Source organism: Primulina huaijiensis, chromosome 2, assembly GCF_012295235.1.
Source record: "Primulina huaijiensis isolate GDHJ02 chromosome 2, ASM1229523v2, whole genome shotgun sequence".
Classification (NCBI taxonomy): domain Eukaryota; kingdom Viridiplantae; phylum Streptophyta; class Magnoliopsida; order Lamiales; family Gesneriaceae; genus Primulina; species Primulina huaijiensis.
This window is the reverse complement of record NC_133307.1, coordinates 4,040,684-4,061,735: the sequence shown is the minus strand read 5'-3', so window position 1 is coordinate 4,061,735 and position 21,052 is coordinate 4,040,684. Positions and strand designations below refer to the sequence as shown.

Below are 21,052 nucleotides of genomic sequence, written 5' to 3'. Positions count from 1 at the left end.
GTTGACCCGTCTCACAGATAAAAATTCGTGAGACCGTCTCACAAGAGATCTACTCTTAAACAATTTGATTTGAATATATATGTATATGTAAATATCATTTTCCATATCTATTTTCAAAAAAATATCTCTATCGAAAACGAAAATAAATAGTGCCCGACTAATTCCATGTAAATGTCTTTCATTGTGTTTTGTGTTGCTATTAACCGGGAGAGATCACCCCTTTTTATGTATTATTATTATTTGTTCCATAGATTTATATATTTTTATATGATACAAATCGACAAAAGCACAATTTCACTCCCCAAAAACTTTTCAAACATTATAATTTTATTTGTCTTCTTACGTGAAAATCCTGATTTCGTTGAAGACGACATTTTATAGGTCGGAGAAAGATCGATAGACAAATTTTTACTCGTTGAAAAATACCATATTTATAAAATTTATAGGATGTGAGGTCCCTCGTTAATCTAGTGTTAATGATCATACATACATAAACAACGGAAGACAATTTTAAATTTCAATACCTTTATCTTAAAAATTTCGACATAACCTTATCGTGATACTGACCTGCGATTAGATACTTACCATCAGTTATGGCTATGTAGATTTATACTCTTGATATAAGATATGGAAAATAAATTCCAAAATTTTCACAAGCATTCACAAACAATATCAGAGTGCTCAACCGCATCTTAATATGCCAAATAAATACTCAAGGTTTTTTATATATAAAATGCAACTTTAATACTCCTCAAGCTTTGAATAAGGAAAGCATTCCAAGCTTGGACCATAAATAATGGTGCTGAGCCTTCCTCGACGATTTTGTGAACAACTTTGCATGTTGCTAAATGCTAATTTTTCAATAAGATTTTCTCGAATTTTCTTTCGAACCAAATGACAATCAATTACTATGTGTTTTGTGCGCTCGTGAAGCAGTGGCTTTGCAGGAATCTGAAGGAGACCAGTGCTATCACAATAACTTGGTTAGCAAAATTAAGTTGCACCCACCACCCACCAGTAACACAAAAGGCCAATAATACAAACCATCTCACAAGCAATAGCCTGGTACTAAGCCTCTGCAGTGGATTTGGAGATTGTAATTTGCTGATTAATCTTCCAAAAAATCAATGAATCCCCGAGCTTTGTGCAGTAACCAAAAACTGACTTTCGAATCATAAGATAGCTTCCGCAATTAGAATCACACGAGGTTATACTTTTTTTAAAAAAAACAAAAAACAAAAGAACAGCTCAACAATCAAGATTCCTTGACCGAGGGAACCTTTCAAGTAAGACCAATTCAATATGCCGAATCCATATGAAACACCTCAGGTCTTGTAACAGTAAGATATATAGATCAAATGCTCAATAATCTTCGAAAAGAACCAGCATCTTCAAGCAAAGGATCATGCAATGCTGATTATTCCAACACTTTTATCATATTATTTGGTGGTTAGGATTAAATTTTGCTCCATTGGAGTATCACAAACCTTTGCAGGATCGAAAAGAACCAGCATCTTCAAGCAAAGGATCATGCAATGCTGATTATTCCAACACTTCTATCATATTATTTGGTGGTTAGTATTAAATTTTGCTCCATAGGAGTATCACAAACCTTTGCAGGAGATAAACCCACATCAGGGATAAGTTCCATGATATATATCCTTTGGTTTGATTCTAAAACCGATCAGACGCAGACTTGCCTGTTAATGGCGACTAGAAGGATTCCGATCACCAACCCGTCGTGGCACTTGTTGAAATGGTGAAATCAAGTAGATAAATCTGTCTATCTATTATCTGGTGAGTAAAGCCCATCTTGCGAATTGAGAGAGGGACCAGAACAAAACGTCGTGGGCTGAGTTGTAAACTTCACGCTCAGTTGGACTATCCAATATACCATCCGTTAATGTCTTATAAACTTTACGTTCAGTTGTTCATTATTGAGCATACGAAGAGTGTATTAAGTGTCTCATATTGGTTAGATTACCTTGAACCAAATCAATTTTTTGATCATGTTGATTTTTAAATCATTCCGGAGACCAAAGAGCAATCTAAACTGTTATTTTTTCAATTTAATTTGGCTTCTAAACACCATTGCTACCGATTTTTCTTCGAAAAAGAAAATGTGAAGGTCTGTAAACCACAATGTAAGTGCATGAACTGAGAAAATCAAGAAAGATTGTAATGACACATGAAGGAGTCTCTCTAGATTTTCTGTGAGAATATGGGTACTCACTCTTAGTCATATCTCCTACAGTGACAGTTTCGTGTCTCAGTTAATTCATCTCTTCTTACGCCTCCAAGTTCTCATAGGTGATGAACTCCGACCTAACATCCGGCTATGATCAAACCATGAACGATCTTGTGAGGTTTCGAGTGAAGTTTGATATATTGAAATCTCTCAGGCATCTAATAAAACTCACATTGGGTCCAAAATATCCCTCTCAAGGCATCATTCTACGTTATGAAAGATTACCGGAGTTTTGCTATATTTGTGGTCCTATTGGCCATCAGAAAAGAGACTGTCCTCATAATCCTAAATACCTGGAAGAAGCCAATGTAAATCATCCCTTTGGGCCATGGTTACGAGCGAAAGAAGACAGTGTAACTTTACCCCTGTGGACTTCTTGATTAATTCTTCTAGCCTGTCAAATACTTCCAGCAAGCCAGGTGGCCACAAACGCAGCTCTCGCATAGATTATGGAATGGAATCTGGTGTTGATATGCCATAGATAAAAATGATCCATCAGTTTACCACAAAAACAAACGAAGATCTACTCAAAATACTAGCGAGCAGTGCTAATGCTCAAACTGGTAACAATTGATTATTGAACTAGTCATCTCTAGAAAAGAGGAGGTTGCTCGGCAAGCCCGCCAAACGCCATGAGTATCCTTTGTGGGAATGCTCGGGGGTTGGGGAACCCCTGGACGTTAAATCGCTTCCGGATGGCAATCAAGAAGTTTTCCCCAAACATAGTTTTTTAATCTAAAACTAAAGTTTCGCGTATTCGTATTTCGTTCTTAAAATTTTTTTTGGGTTTTGCGAATGCTTTTGGTGTGGATAGTATAATAGCCGGAGTGGGGGATTGGCTATTTGGTTTTATTTTGGCATGATGAATAGTAAGTAGCTTTGAAAAGTTTTGGTCCGAGACATATTGATACTTTCATAACTGATATCGATGGTGGTTCGTGGTGTTTTACAGGATTTTATGGTCATCCTACTCAGGGTCTTCGTAAGATGTCATGGAATTTGATACGTTTACTTCAATCCATGTTTACACTTCCTCGGGTCATTGGAGGTGACTTTAATGAAATAGCCCATTTCTCTTAAAATTTTGGCGAAGTTCTTGATCAGCGTTACCTGCTGGACCTGGGCTACGATGGTCCAATTTTCACTTGGAACAACAAACAAAACCCGTCTGCTAACATCCAAGAACGATTGGATCGATTCCTAGCAAACTTTCAATGGAAATCAGTGTTTCTGGATGCTAGAGTGACAAATGTAGATTACTTTGGCTCGGATCATAGAATGCTAAAGCTTGATCTTTATCCACCAACAAGTAATGGTTTTTTTTCGCATCCCCGTAGTACATCATTTAGATTTGAACTATTATGGCGTACGGAGGAAGCTTTTAAACAAAATTTCTTGGTCTTTATCTTTATCCGCGTTTTTTGGTAAGGGTATAGAGATGTCCAAACATGTAGATGGGTAGTCATATGATGATTATACCGAACAACCCTCCCTCGGACTTTCCAAGTGATTATCATTCATCGAGAGAATAAGTCTGTGGTTATGATTGTGCACCATTAGTCCTTATGACTCGGGACAACATTGAGGTTCTATATGCTAAGGCTGTGCTTTGACTTGTTTACTGGCTCCAGGAGAGTCATCAGGTGGCGAGATTAGGTACAGTTGCGACACATATATGAGCCAGTGCATTGTAGTCGGGGATTCACCGCTCACCTACGGGTTGGAAATCCTATGTGATATGATAAAATAATAGTGCGTGGAATCTCAGGCCAGAGTATGAGATGTACGTTGGAGAAGGAGTTCTCCAGTAGTATATGCGATTCCACTATCTATATGTGTCACATAGTTATCGAATTATTACGCAACCATCGATGAACCAATGGTTGCAGATTCGATCGGGATATATGATATAAATGGATCGTACTGTACGTTAATCATAATCGACTGGTTCTTGCAGTCACTAGCAGTGATACCTGGGGAATCATGGGGCGATACTACTAGACGCTCTTACCATGATTCGATAGGTTTAATCAGAAATATGATTTCTGACATTCTCATTATCAATTATTGATACATAGAATGGGGCGAATTAGGGTGAGACCGAATAAAAAATTATGTCATGAATCACAAAAGAGTTGTGAAACCACGGCTAGCTGTATCCCTGAACCATTGAGGGTCGCACAAGCACTGGTTCATTTGTTCCCGTCGAGAGAATACATTCAAGAAGTTGAATTTATATTATAATATAGTAAATTCAAGGAGTTGAATTTATGATAATTAAATTTTGAGAAAATAAATTCAAGGAGTTGAATTTATGAGACATTAAATTCAAGAAGTTGAATTTATAAAATTTGAGGAGAATAAATTCAAGGAGTTGAATTTATATTATTTGAAAATTTAAATTATTAAACTCAAAAGTTAAGTTTATTAAATATGGTGGGAAGTATGTTTAAATGGGCTTCTAGGAGTACAAGTCCAACATACTAAATAATTAAAGTTTTGATGGACTTTGATTAATTAATTAAACTAGTTGGACTAGTCCAATTAAATAATCAAGCCCATTAATGTTAATTAAATAGGCCCAATTATTATATTATGGTAATTAGATCATGGAGGTTTTATTTAAGTAGGAGACTTAACCCTAGCCTCCACAACCTTTGGAATTTTCGAAATTCCTTTCTCCCAAAGCCTCAATATTTCGGTCACTTCCTTTTGCGAAAAAGATTGAGCCGTCTCTCAAACTTTGATCTCCAACGTAAAATCTCTTCTAATTTTTCTAGTGCAAATTAGAAGATGAACAAATCTTCTAGTCGTGGACCTGATTCGAAGAATAAAGAAAGGAGTTTCTGATCAAAGTTCGTAGGGAATTCATCAAGAGCTATCTCCGCTAATCCCGGAATAGTTGGAGTCTTGTGAATCTTTCACCAAAGTTATAAATTCTAACACCCTATGAATGTTTAATTGAAAATCATACGAGTGTCCAAATATATATTGAATGCCAAGATCTTAAATTTTTAAAACTTCTGCTGCATTTGGGCACGAGAAAACCGAGATCCAACAATTATCTGTTGGTAATTTGAACAATACATGTTTGGTGTTCATCCCAAAAATTAAGAATCCTCGTATGGCTGCAAATTACAGACATATTAGCCTTTGTAATGTGAAATCAAAAGTTGTGGCAACAGCTATGTAACGCCCCGAAAATTCGAAGGTCCACGCAAATCACATGCATACAAGTTATTAATTTCCTTATGTATTTCAATTAATTGTTTTAATTGTATAAATTAATTATGTTGTGCATGTTGGCATGTTTAAAATATACTTTTCTACATGGTTGCATTAAAATGTATTTTTAAAGGTTATTCGAGTTGCGATAGAGGAACGGAGACCGGAGGCTGAAAATTAGAAAATGTTTTTATTAAATAATTGTTTTTGATTATTTAAAATATGATTGATGTTTTTTCTTATTTTTGAAAATAAGGAGTTTTCAGGTGATTTTATACGCCGGGACGTAATTTTCATCGGTGTTAGATTTTCAACAAAAATACGAACGTTTTGACAACCCGACTATTAATTTCACAAACTTTATTAAACAAAATATTTTAATCAAGCACTAATGGGCTAATTGGACCTAATTAACTTTGTTAATGGGTCAAGGCTTTTGTTAATGTGTTAATTAATTATTTAAATTGCAAAACCCTTCTCACACCTTCATAACTCACGCCCCACACCCCTTAAACATCACAACTCTTTTCTCTCAACTTACACGACACACACACAAGGGTTTTCAAGGAAGAAAGTTCGAAATTTGCAAGGAAATTCAAGCCTATTTTGTTCGTCGTCGTTCTTCGATTTGTCAACGTTTAATCGTGCGTTAAAAACGCAAAGGCATGACATATTCTTCCCTTTACTCATCCATCACACCATAGTATTTGTATGATCATGAATTGCATGGACAAACAAGCCACACTTCTTATATTTTCGGAATTATGCACCTACATGTGTTAAGCTCTTGTTATATGTTCCATAACATGTTTTATATGTACCTAAAGGGGCTGCCATGTATTAGGATGATAAGGGACATGTTTTACACGAGTCGTAGGGTCCTAGTCACGCACGAAACGCTCCACACGATGTTAGGAACAAGCTGGAACCATTTTTCTGATATGGTGATCATGGGGCTCGGTTGTAAGGGTTTTGTTGCTTGGCTTGGTCTCGGCTGGGACCAGGGCTGGCTAGGGTCACGTGAGGGGTCGAGGAAGGAGTCCTACCATTGCTAGGACTCGAGCCAAGGGGCTGGGGAGGATTCCTAACAATCTAGGACTCCGCCCGAGAGCCATCAAGGGGATGCGCAGGTGTGCAGCTTGCGCAGGAGGGTAAGGCTTGGCCAGGGAGCTTTGGGCTGGTCTAGTTCGAGTCATTATGGTCCTAGGAGGGTGCACGAGGGGCTGGTTCAGGGGCTGGTCCGGTGGCTAGGTCCTAGGCGCGAGTTCAAGGAGTCTATGTCAACTAGGAGTTCTCGGCCGAGCATGTATCTAATGTAGTGCTTCGGTTTTGGAGTTAAGGTCAGTCCCAAGGGTTCTAAGGGTCCAGTAGGGTCCATAGGGGGTCTGGTTCGAAGTTGGTCCAGCATGGCTCGAGCATGGCTCGGTGAAAAATCGAAGTGGCTTGAGGTTAGCACTTAAGGTTTGATTAGGGTCTTCTTCTTTGAGTTTAAGTTGGAACATGGCTCACGGGGGACGAGTCGTGGTTCACAAGGGCCAAATAATTATTAAAAGTCTAATTTTTTAATATGAGAATTTTATATTAAAGTGTGGTTTAATTCGGATTAAAACGCATTAATATGTTATATTTAAAGACTAATTTAAAAGTCCTCGATTTAAGCTAAATCAAAATATGAGAAAATTCATGTAAGTTTAAATAATTATTTGAGATGGTCTAGAGTTGACGGAATTAAGAAAATGTCAAAAACGTGAAATTTTACGTTTAGGGGTAAAACGGTAATTTTACACCCGAAAATTAGTAAATGTAATGGCAGTATCTTGAATGATGTTTTATATGCTACTATGTTTATTTTAAATATTTATGGATTTTTATGATGTTAAAACGTTTATTTTAAATGTTTATGGAATTTTGTGATGTTAAAATGTTTATGTTTATGTTTATGGATTTTTATGATTTAACATGTTAAAATGTTTATTTTAAAATGTGTGTGGATTTTTATGATTTAATATGTTTAAACGTTTATTTTAAATGTTTATAGATTTTTACGATGAAACGATAACGTTAAAAGATATGTTGCATGAATGGTTTAAAAGAAAAAAAACGGTATACGCATGTTTAATTTTATAAAGTGATGAGAATACGAAACGTTGAAGGAAGTGAAGTAATTGTGACTAATACGATTGGAGATGTCGTGAGGGAAAAGATCTCAGAGGGAGCCCGATGATCGTATTTCCAATGACATGATATGTTAATACGTAGGTCAAGGCTCAGTTGACGGATGAGAGTGTCTCTGATGTCCCCGCCGCCCAGTACTGTGGTTACATGTAGATGGATCCATCGTCCAATACGAATACGAATACGAGTCACAATTAACGATCTGAATTCAACGAAAATGAATATGAATATGAATATTGATACGAATATGTTGATATGAATATTGATACGAATATGAATATGTTTATGATGAGTATGAATATGTTTACGTTGATATGAAAAAGTTTATGAAAATGTTCATGTTAAAAGTTTATGCATCTTTATGAAAATGATATTTTAAGTACAAGTATTTTCACAGTTGCATGTGTTCTGTAAATGTAGTACTTATTATCAAGATTATGGTGTGTTGAGTCTTTAGACTCACTAGGTGTGATTGATACAGATGATTATGATAATAATGTTAATGGAGGTCTTGATGGTTGGCTTTGCTGGACTGAAGGTCCACATAACCCGAGGACCAGTGCTAGTTTTCCGCACTAGTTATGATTTATGATTTTAAGTTATGTTAAAGATATTTTATGACTTTGATTATGATTTGAGTGGTTTTTGAGAGGTAGTTTTAGTAGTTTTGCTAATTTAAGATATGCAACGTTTAACGATTTTATGATTCAAACTATTTATTTTTGGATTTTTAAATGTTAGTTGGTTGTTTTATTTTAAAAATGGTGTCAATGCATTTTAAATTATATATATGTATATTTCGAATTATCAAGATTAAGGAGGGAAAAAGAATTCTAGTACGTTTTAAGAAAACGAGTAATGGACGTTCCAAACTATATCTAATTGACTCAAGCCTTGTCTTAAATCCATTATGGATCCGGAGAAAAGTGGTTTATTCAAGATCGCATTATCACTGATAATATAATGGTAGCTTTTGAGTGTCTTGACACTCTGAGACGCAGAACTCGTGGGTGTGCAAGTCTCATGGCGATCAAATTTGATATGAATAAAGTCTACGAGATGGTGGAGTGGAAGTTCTTATCAGCCATTATGCTCCGGATTGGTTTCTCAAACCAATGGACTTTTCGAATTATGGACTTTGTGCTAGCCACCAGATTTTTGGTACTCATCAATGGACAATCATCATCTTTTTCACACCAACTCGAGTCCTAAGACAAGGCTGCCCTCTGTCTCCCTATCTTTTTTTTACTATGTACGCTAGGAATCACGGCCGTCACAATGCTGCTACTATTTAACATCTCTTTTTGGCTGATGATACTCTATTGTTTGGGAAAGTTGATCGTGCTACCTGCAAAAATCTTCAAGAAGTCCTTCACATTTATGAAGTGAAATCTAGTCATTTCATAAATCTAAATAAGTCCAGCATTACATTCAGCCCAAACTCCTCTCTTGATATGCAAGAAATGGCTTTCTGTACACTGACCATGCGCCAGAATATTTTGTGCGTTGCTCAAGCAACAACTTTTTGCTTAAATTATGCACAGTGTGGCGGAAACTGCAAGGATGGAAAAGTAAGTTATTATCCTTAGGTGGACGCGAAGTTCTGATCATGGCTGTTGTACAGGCCATTCCAACTTATACTATGAGTTTATTTCGACTCCCTCTAGCTCTTTGCAAAATTCTTTGGAGTATGATAATAAAATTCTGGTGGGGAGCCACAGGTAATGAAAAGAAAATTAATTGGCACAAATGCCAGCTCATGTGCTACCCAAAATCGCAAGGCTGTATGAGATTTCGTGATTTCATTTCTTTTAATCAAGCTTTATTGGCAAAACAAGCGTGGCGCATTCTTAACAAGCCGGAATCTATGGCAGCGCAGATTTACAATGCCAAGTACTTTCCATTGGGATAATTTTTGGAAGCGCCGAATGGAAATAACACATTATGTATGGCATAGCTTATTATGGGGCTGAGATCTCTTGTTGAAAGGGATACGCTGGAGAATTACAACATGCACAAATGTTATTGTATTTAAGGATTCATGGCTCATGCGTCCAAAATTGTTTAGACCTATTACAAATCCCAATCATGATCAATCCCAGTTAAAAGTTGTTGATCTTATGACTTCCAATGGGGACTGGAATTGGCCAATGGTGGAAAGCATTCTTTGGGAAGTGGATTGTACTAAAGTTAAACGATTACCAATTGGTAGTGGATCAGGTCGAGATAAAATTATTTGGCACTATACTCTTAAAGGTGATTACGCAGCCAAGAATGGCTATTTTCTGGCACAGGAGAAAGATGAATCTGACAGCAACGTCCTAAGATGCGGACTAACTAGAGGTCTTGGGAAGATGTGGAAATTAATGCTGCCAAACAAACTCAAGATACACATGTGGTGCATCCTTTTCAATGCTTTGCCTGTCACTTTAATCTTGTTTGACGAGGTACAAATGTTGTTTGTTTGTCCCAAATGTAATTCCCAACCAAGAGATATTATCCATACATTTTGGTCATGTATTCATGTCCGGAAATTATGGAAGCTATCCTCGATTTGGTCAATCATTCAAAATTTTCGTAGGGGTTCATTTTGTGATCTATTTTGTCTTATTGTTGAGTATGGCGAAGGAACCTTGGTTCATGTGGCGATTTGTTGGAGCCTATGGGCAGCCCGAAACAGCATGGTCTTTAATTATACAAATGAATCCTTTGATGACATTCTTGATACGGTGGATCGAATTGGTACCAACCGTGGAACTCTAAAAAGGATGCAACAGTCTTGAATTCAAAGGATTACTTTGGGATTGGCATAGTGGGTCGGGACTTAAATAGCCATGTTTATTTTGCTGAAAGGAGATGTTTGTCTGGTAGATTCTCTCCACACTTAGCTGAACTTATTGCGATGCAGGTAGGAGTTGAGAGAGCTTTAGCTTCTACGATGTCTGAGTGGATAGTGGAATCGGACGCTCTCGATGTTTTTCTTGCGATTCAGAACCCTGCTCCATTCTTTCTGGATGAACCCATATAAGAAGGAAATGCACTCTAGCACCTACAACTCAACTCCTCCACTGTCCAAGATATGCAAACAATGTCGGCTCATGCTCTCAATGTTTTCTTGCGATTGTTAATGCAATGCGTATTCTGCTAAAAAAATGAAGTGTATGTGTTCGATGAGATATTCTCATATGGGCCTCCCTCAGTCAGTTTTCACTGTATGCTACAATGAATGACAATTTTACCACAATTCAGAAACATTTGAGCCTAAACATCAAAGTTTTTGAAAACCAGAACAATAATTTAATCGAGCATCGTATCTAATGAAAGTGTCATCAACTAGGCCACCCCGAATCAGAAACGGATGAATTACTTAGACAGTCACATAATATAGTACAATGATGACAAAAATATCATCAAGTCGATTAGAACAAGACCGACTGTGTCGAAAACAAATTTTGGAGCAAATAATCCCCACACCTGCAACAAAATAAAAGGTTCAAATCTCGTTATGAGTAAACGTAGACACATATTAAAGTGCAAGAAAATCCCACATAGGAGAAAATACCATCAAATGCCGCCGGTGAATTGTGACGCATAACATTGTAAATGTGAATGTTACCGCGGAAATTAGTCCATATATTAAATACACCTGAAACATGATTGGAGCTGTAAGCAATTGCATAGAACCAACTAAAATAACTTAAACTGAAGGTTTTTTGCTAGACATTTACTTGGCACAATCTCATAGAAAATACTTGTTTGCTCTGCCCCTTCTGTGTAGCAACAAGAAGCGGAAGCCCACATACAGGTAAAATGTGAGAAAAACCAAATGTCTCGATGATAAGAAGAATAGCTTGACGGATAAGGTTGAATTCATCAAACCTGGGCCATAAGAAAATTGTTGATCACAAATTCAATACAAAACTGACCCTTTCCTCGCAGAGAAGAGATATGGCTCCAACTTTTGTGCAGTGCCACATCATCACTCCCGATGAAAACGACTAAAATTGTTAAAATCAAAAGATATAAGAGTAATATTGAAATTCGATAACATAGAGCGCCAAAATCACAAAATAGCTAACATATAAAACAAAAAATGCAATTTTTCCTAAAAGACGACAATATTGTCCGTTCATAAGTGTGTTTCACTAACATCACCGGTCGCAGATTTGAATCACAATTAAATCCCTAAATGATTAGTCTGTTTGGTCCCTAAAGAAGTAAAAACACGAAATAGAGATTGGAACAGACTATAAATGCTACAAGTTACATAAATTCTTAAAATAGTCCAAGATTGAGAAAATAATAAGAGACGATTGCAGTGAGTAAATAAAACTTCTAAACCAAAATTAAAAATCTAAAAAGCAATAAATTAAATTAGCATAAAATTGCAAGTGGATCAATTTTGTTGGATGTGATGAACAGATTTAAAATCTTAAAATGTCTATATAAACATAAAAATTAAAATGCTAAGTTACAATAAAACGAATAAATATGTAAACAAACTAAATAAATAAAAAATTTCTAATTATGCAACAAGCAACATAAATTCTTTCATTTGAGCATGAAGAAAACTGTCCCCGAATTACCATATTAATCATGCATTTTATGAAATATATTGAAAAAAAATTTAAACTCAATTGCACTTTCAACTTATTTTATTATCTTAATTTCTGGATAGTTTAAAGAATTCTGCAACACCTTGCATACTTTCAAGTTTCAACTAATTTTCCAGAGTTTTTTAACTTTCCGTTTAATCTATTTGACAAATTTTAATCAATTTTATATTTTTAATCACAGTCAAAGTTTCCTTCAGCATATCTCAACCGTAATATTTCAGTTGAATCAGTTGATAACCTGGTATTTACACCTGCTGATAACTTAATGTCACTTCTAATTATTGACCAAATGTCCACCCCCTTTGAGCGTCTTTATTCTGTTTTAATTATTATGATATTCTTCATTATTTTCGGTTCCTTTCACATATGCCTTCAGCATATTTTGAGATCTTTCTTCATTTTTGGCATTTTTGAAAATTGTTGTCATATCATTTCAGCCATTTTTTATTTTTCCAGTCAAATATCCATATGAACGAAACTGAGACATGCATTACCTTAGGGAGTAAACCGAAACCAATATTGAATATCAAGAATTATAGTGAAACATTATTTTCAGAAAAAGAAAACGTTGTCATAAGTCAATCACATGCATGTCACAGGCTCTTTACCAATAATAAAAATCGACAAAGTTGGAAAAAAGACTAACAGCAATAAATTATTTAGTGTAAGGATTGAATTGACACTAATTAATGAACAACAAAATTGATTTACCCTTTGAGAAAGGGTATATAGAATGTGCTTACCCAATAAATGCAGCAGCATATCTAAGGCCATCAAAAGCACACCTGCATCAATTTTTTTGCAGGTGAATATTATAAAACCCAAGCATTTGTTAACAAGAAACAAACTATAAACCAATTACAGATCATGAATCAAAGAAAACTAGCAAAAAGCTCGAGTCATTTCTTTCTAAGAATTAACAAAGATGCTGCCACACCACTGAACTTTAGTAACCATGTCAGCTTATATCGTCCCGGTATTCGGTATGACGGTATCTTCAAATATGTGCTCAAATCTTTAAAAGAGTGTAAAGCATCTTACCAATGACCTGTACTGAAAAACATGCATACAGAAAAAAGGCTCCATTGGGTGACGGGAAGTGCATAAGAAGTTGAAGATCCAGAACAAGATTTATCTGCCCTCTGTTCCAATGTCATTAACCTGGTCAAACACCATCCTGTAGAGAATACGTTTAATGCAAACATATCGGTAACCCAAACGCGCAGGGAAAACTATCAACAATCCATGTCCACAAATTGAGAATACATTTAACAAAAACAGCCCAAAAAATCATAGAAAATACAAATGAATTGGATTACATAATCGCAATGTAGTTCAACCATAAAAGTTGGTTAAACTTTGTTATTTCCAGAAATAAAGCTGTATGGATGAACATTCACCTCCAATAAAAAATGCCAAGAAAACCAGGGGGCCTTGTTTTCCAGATAGAACGATGATAGTTGGACTCCATACCGACAACAAGGCCAATGCTTTAACAACTGTTCTTTCTTCCCAATTAGAAGTTCTCTTCCTATCAAGGAGTAGACTAATGGCAACTAATGATAATTGCAGTAGTCCAGCAGCATATGTCACCCGAGGAATGGAGTTTCCTTTCATAATCTCAGGCACCATTTGCAGATTTACCATGCTGCTCTCTGAAGCCCAATGTAAGGGTATGAGTATAAAGTTAAATAAAGTTCCTATAGTAACATACTTCAAGATCCCCTGAGAGAAGTAAGCAATGCTCTTGTATTGCAGAAATGCCAAAACTATTAAACTAAATACTGGCAGAATTTCAGACACATGCACCCATATCGGAGACTCGTCGCCAATTCCTGTCGTCTTTGAACGATCTAACTTTAAGAACAAAGAACTGACAGCCTGCTTCAATTGCCCGAGTTCGATGCCAATTCTGATCAAAGGAAGTAAAATACAAAGAACAAGTGCCTGCAGGATTAATTAACAAATACTAAGCAATCATTCTAACTCTCTCCTTCTACAAAGTGCAAAACAAGAAGAATAAACTTGAGAATAGACAGAAGCTTATTGACAAAGAATATCGGTCTTATGAAACAGGATGAAACATTATCCATGTCTTATCAGCAATCATCACATTAAGCGCATATATCATATATCGATGGGACATAAACAATGCACATACTTTAGTTAACAAATACTAAGCAATAATTCAACTACTTCTACAAACTGCAAAACAAGAAGAATAAACTTGAGAATAGAACAGAAGCTTATTGAAATGAAGAAGATTGATCTTATGAAACAGGATGAAACATTATCCAAGTTTTATCAGCAATCATCACAGTAAGCACATATATCATACATTAATAAGATATAAACAACACACATACTTCAGTTAATCTCATCTTTTTCATTGCTGCACAGCGTAACTGAAGAATTACAATAGTTGCCAAAAGAAAACCAGCCACTCTGCCTTCTTCCACTGCATCTCAAAGTGAAATAAAATGAGCACAAAATCCAAAAAGAAGACACAGGTGATTTCTGGAAATAGATGCCCAGAAAGCCAAAAAGATTGCACCAGATTTGGAGCTTACAAATGTAACTGTTAGAAAGAAAACTGCATGCACGTATCAGCACCAAAATAATAGCAAAATTCACTCCAAAGAAACTCTTAAGATCACCGCAGAATCGAGAATGAAGTTCACATAGCTTCTCCAATCTCTTGATGAAAAAAGAATGCAGAAAAATCGAACACAGCATGATGCCGAAACCTATGCCCATCATCTTCAGATTAAACTCAGTCCAGCTGGATCGTGCTAGTTCAGCAACACTTGACAAAAACAGCGAATATGCATCAATCTGCTTTTTGACCGAAGGCAATGATGCAAAACATCCCTGACTCTGGTCTATTGAAGAATTCTTTGAAGTGAGTGCCCAAAGCTCTTGCGCCTTAGCATACAGTTCTGAGACATGCAACAAATCTTTGTCCGAAAATCCAATTAATGACAAAGATGAGTAGACATCAATGTATTTTTTTACCTACATTAGTATAAATCCCGTGTCAAAGAAGAAAGTTTCAAATTCTTCCTTACAAAGGCTATAAATGTATCATTTTTTCTTCCAACTCCAGGTAAAGTGCGCATGAATGGCGTAAACCAGAAAACTTATCTGAAACTAATTTTGCGCGAAATTGATAAACGTACTACTTACAAACAAAAAACAAGGCGACGACCCACTTATTTATGCATATGTAAAGTAAGGTCCTGTGTATCCTTAATCACTAATCTCGATCTAAAGTGAAACAAAAACGAAACGAACAAACATTTATCAGATAAGAGTTCCAAACTTGCCCGTTAAGTAGAGCATCAGCACAGGTCCTCATGAGCACTAAAATTTCTGAAACTGACAATTTGAGACATGTTGTGATTTTGTGTATTTGTACAGCAGATACATGGGATAAAAGAACAATTGCATCCTATAAACTTAAAGTATTATGGCAAGAAAGTATGATGATAACCATCCTGTCAAACAAAGGTGCAACCGATATGCATCGTACACATGCTCGTTTCAAAAAGGTGGACATTTTAAAGAACGGACGACAAAAAAAAAATTGGAACAAATGTTAAAAAAATTGATGTGTATTGGACATAAAAGCTTAAGTTTTAATAAAGGAAATTGTTTATTCAATATGATCTCACACAAGCAAGTCCTACTAAGCAGGTGCTTTCCATAAATACATGGTAGCTACACTTGGAATTAAGTCTGTCAACAGATTCATAGGTTCATGACCACCGTGGTCCAAAAGTTAAGTTGATGGAAGAGAAATATTTATTTGTTTGAGTTTCAATCTTCAAATGACGTAAAACTAGAATTATAAGATCCTAAAGCTAAACATAGTTCTGGTATTGTATGAAGGGTAAAAAGTGCTACACTCTGAAGACAAAAAAGTGAAGAAAGCTTTACCTGCCAAGAATTAATGCAGAGCACATTAACATAATTTTGCATCCAAGTGTCAACTTCTGATGCCTTTTGATCACTGCAAGGCATTGAGCGTGGCATATCCCATGCACTTCCAGCTAAGGAAAACAGTTCCGAGTCAACTCGCCCAATGCTGAAGATAGTAACGGTCAGCCTTATCATTAACTGTTCAAAAAAAGAACTCTCTAAACCAACTAAATATCGTAATATGCAGCACAACTCTAGCAAGCTACCACGTTCTCGTACATGGATACAATACCATAAAACTTTACCAACAAAGTTTAAATAAAATAGAAAAACCATATTGCACTATACCTTCCAAAAGGAAAGGGAAGACCAAGAAGAGCAGAAATTGTGACTGCAAAATCAAGCTGAAAAATAAAAGAGTGGGATGAGTGAAGTTCCTAGGATGAAGTTGTTCTTAGGAAATCTTGAGCATATGGAGGTGAATCAAATTAACTGACCTGTTGGATGGAGTGAATGCAAATCTTCTGTTCATGCTGAAATTACAACAAAAACATATAAATATGCAGGACTATATATTCTCTCATTTATGAGGCTCTTGAAGACGTTAAAATAATTGATAATGGAGAAAGTTGAATATGACAGTAAGCAACCATGAATCCACATTTTAAGGGTTGGGAAAAAATATGTCAATGAAATTTTGGCCTCATAATTGGACCAACTGAGTTGGAGAAAATATCTGGCATATATGGCATACTTCGTACTCAGACCCATCAAAAGATCGGAGAGGGCTGATGGATGTTCTTTTCTTTTACAGTTAATAAATGGAAAAAAGATCCTTCGCTTTTAAAAAATATTGTCAAGTAATCCTGGTAAACAGGAGAACAAGTTCAGAAGTAGAGTTGAGGATGCCCTTCTTTATGTGCTGATTCAAAAAGTTATAAGGTTTTCTTAATTTTACATTTGAAGACATCTCGGAAAATCCTTCTACCTAACAGCAATATAATTATGTGGGTGTTGGGAATATGGTGGTGGAAGGATTCAAACATCAGGCGGAGATTATGAAGACGGTAGTTTTACTCCGCTGCATGATTACTGTAGAATAAAGCTCATCCACAAGGACTGATCATCAGCTTTGTAAACTTCTCGATTTTCTTTGATAAAATTGGTTATATATTCTCTTTTTAAGCCGTAGTAAATTTCAAACTGTTCATCCTATACCAAAATTTTCTTCAGAGAATATTCCATACCGTGTCTAATTTGCATGACAAACTATCAACTGCTGCTTGCTGAGGAGTTGGAGGCTTCTTTAAACTCAGTGCAAAAATCGCTGTTTCCACCTAAACAATGTTCTAAATAAAGTTCTTGATGGCTATAATTAATTAGCAAAAGATTTTAAAAGATGAAATACCTCTTCAGCGGTGCCTCCACCATGATCACCATTTAAGGTTTGCCCATGATCACCCATGACAACAAGCATTGTATTTTCATGTAATCCACCTGGTCTACTTTCGTTCTCCAGCACTCCAACCACTTCCTAAATTAAAATAAGAACTTTTTATTATGGTTTCAGAAGAAATATCAGAAAACAAGGGTTGCCCTGAACATATTTTTAGGAATGTCGAAGAGCATCGCACTTGAATTGAAAGACAAGGATTATAAAACAAGAGGCACTTTATGTGATTCCATCCGTTTAGTTGTACTTCTGTAATTAATTAAAATTAAATCAACTAACTACCTTTATGATTTCGTTGTACTGCTGCAACTTTCCGACCATTGGGACAGAGTCAACACCAAATATGTGCCCAGCATGATCCTGGATCATATACAACAAAACAAAAAAAATCAAAACTATAGGTTGACGGTCTCACGAAAATCAAAAGCTGAGTTTTTCAGTTATGGCACAAATTTATTTCGATGTCAAAATAAGAAAGATCACTTGTGCAGGCCAGTAGGGAATGGATGCCAAGTCACATTGAGATCGTAAATGAAACAGAGATGATAAATGCAGCAACATCATAAAATATTTATTGCTGTTGCAATTTTTGCAAACTTGACAGCTTCCATTCATGCAAAATTTAGTACCATGGCCTTGGGAGTTCAGGTCTTTTAGCTCCTTAAAACAAACCGAGTTCAGGTCTTTTAGCATCTTAAACCAAACCAAATCTATAGATTAGGTTTGAGGTTCTGTTGATGTATCTAGCACTGAAAAATTAAATTAAGAACAAATTTCATCTCAGGGAGAGCACAAAAAATTTAAAAATCGGAATTATTATGAACACTCTCGAAATACTAGACAAATGCTGGTGAGAGAGCCTGACACCAAAACATGTGAATAACAGTGCTACTAGAAATCTATGTTTGAGGTGCATAAATTGAAAAACTATGGGTTGTACATTTTAAATTTTCCTTCCAATATTTTTTCAGTATGCAGCCATAATAGGTGGCCCACCTGGGTTAACCAAGCTCTGATTATTCCCTTGATAATTAAATATTATCAGCATTCTTAGTTTATACTAGATAATTATCAGCATTCTTAGTTTCTATTCTCTATCTTCTCCTGCTTAGATGAGAAATATAAAATATATGGGCTTGATATAGAGTTGAAAAATACAACAAAATATTCTCTCTCCTGAACTAACAAAACACAATAGGGAAATGGAAAATTGAAGAAAAATAATGGAGAAAGAGGCTTACCACACCTAGAAAATGAGCTATCAATACATCCCAATTATCTTCATATAGGGAAGGAAGCAAGTTTGTGATGCACCCATTGTCCACCTGGCATAGAAAACAATACGAAGAATTCAAAATCCAAGAAGAACTGTGGGGAAAAAAAATCCAAGAACAAGCAGCCAATGTGGGTAAAAAACTAACTCTTATATAGGAATTTAGTTAGAAGGTCAACTTTAACAATACAAATACATCTTATGACCATAGTGAATGCCTGGATAGGTATGAACGTTTACCAAAAGAAAAATACCGTGTCAAGATCTTTAACATTAAACGATGGGAAGGGATAGGATGAGACAAAATGGTCAGGAAATAATTGCACCCATGTATCATCCCCCATCACTACTACTCGCTTTCCATTTTGAACCATCTACAGAAGATAATGAGGAGCTGAGGTGATTGCAAGAACAAGAAAAAAAATGAATAAAGCCTTCCCATCTCATGATAAAAAAATATGTGCAGCATAGGGGATGACCTGATGTATCAAGTTATCTTCAACAATTACTGGTGCACCAAAGCTATTTCCTACGTCGATAAACGTTGGAAGTCCACCAGTGGTCAAGCCCTAAAAGGGAAAAAGAACGGTAAATATTACGTCAAGGTGTATTTCAAGTGTAAGGTACGGAGGTACGACAATTTAGATACTCTGGTAATTTTGCTCGTCTGAGAATCAAATTAGAAATTTTAAAGTCAAAACTTTGTTCTGAACACTATACGTGGATGATAAATTTCAATATGATAGATAGTAGATAAACCGGAGTACGGACAAAACAAAGATATCAAAATGATGCTACAAGATAACTTTTACAACAAGGCAGCAAAATCCTTAAGTAGATAATCAAGGATTCAATTTCAAAATAACAATTGAGGGAAGGTTCATTGAAGTTCTGTTTAATTAAAGTTAGGAATTAATATGAAGAAGTTAAGTGGCAAAGTGCATGTGATTCATTGAAACCATATTCAAGCGGTTGAACTCCGGTTCCAAAATCATAACCATGGCAGGCCTCCACATGTGGGCCATTCATAACTATGTTCAGTAAGAAAAATTTCAAATGAAATTTTTTTCATTTCTTTCCACGCATATTCCTCTCCTTTTTCTGAATTTCTCTTGATAATCATTCCTTTATCACTTTACCACTGAAGAAATGATAACCATATCCAGTCATTGTTTTTCGCAAAATGTAAAACAACATAGTTTTCACCTTTAGACGCTGCAAACTGGTGGTAGGCGGGTCTGCTATAGCCTTGAAAATTTTGGCCGTAGATTGGTTCTGACTAGCATATTCATGAAGAACCTGCAACTTATCCATCCACGGTTTCTTCTCTGGTAGAAATAACAGAATTATACAAACAAATAAATAACAGGAACAGTAGCATAGCCAACTCAATCACAAAAAATCAAATCCAATTTAATTTCGAATCGTATAAAGCACTTGCCTGGAAAAAATGTGCTTGGAGCGACAAAATCAAACCTGTTTGGACGAAGTTCGAGCTTAGATTCAAATGATGACTATAACAATCATAAAACCAAAATTAAAAACAAAAGTAAACCAATCTTCGTATCATTAATTTGAAAAGATGGATCATACAAAACACCTTAGAGCATCAAGAACGATAATAACAAGGCGATCGACTGCAGGTTTGGTCCAACAAGCACTTCCATTTTGCTGTGGAGGAAAGCAGGGAGACTGGAGAACGTCGCCGCATTGGCTATACTGAGAGAGCTCGGAGCGAGTAAGAAGGAAACCTCGCGTAAACAACAAAATGGCGATTCCGTGAATCACCATCATACTTAGGAAGACGCAGCAAGCCCATTTTCGGCTACCCCAATTCTCTGTCCTCCCAAATGCAGCCGCCATCGCGTGAGAGAGTCCGTAATTTTTCGTTTGAGTGCTTAACGAGCAAGAAGCACAGAAAATACATGTAAGCCAATTATTTGAAATTATATAAGTAACAAATAATATTTATATATATTGGCGTTATTTTATCAAATTTTAACTTAGTGAGTATTGGTTTCCGTCCATATACCATTTTCAAATCAAACTGAACTAAGAAAAAGATACATTTAAATTCCAGAATAATAATGATTATAAAGTTCTTATTTAGAACTTTTACAAAACATAAAAGGATTTATTAA

The 21,052-nt window shown here is 35.8% G+C and overlaps 1 protein-coding gene across 1 annotated transcript; it reads right to left on the bottom strand.

The window, feature by feature from the left end:
* Positions 1–10,822: 10,822 nt before the first annotated feature.
* Positions 10,823–20,830, bottom strand: LOC140964937 (uncharacterized). Its single transcript, XM_073424932.1, has 20 exons — positions 20,512–20,830; positions 20,353–20,387; positions 20,118–20,239; positions 19,391–19,480; positions 19,166–19,285; positions 18,880–18,963; positions 17,921–17,998; positions 17,594–17,719; positions 17,433–17,522; positions 16,683–16,718; positions 16,534–16,589; positions 16,204–16,351; positions 14,835–15,279; positions 14,631–14,722; positions 13,665–14,211; positions 13,306–13,441; positions 13,008–13,049; positions 11,377–11,527; positions 11,211–11,294; positions 10,823–11,122 (listed from the first exon to the last, which is right to left on the bottom strand). Exons 1-20 carry the CDS (start codon positions 20,772–20,774, stop codon positions 11,024–11,026), a joined length of 2,844 nt encoding a protein of 947 aa, XP_073281033.1. The 5' UTR covers positions 20,775–20,830; the 3' UTR covers positions 10,823–11,023.
* Positions 20,831–21,052: the final 222 nt, after the last annotated feature.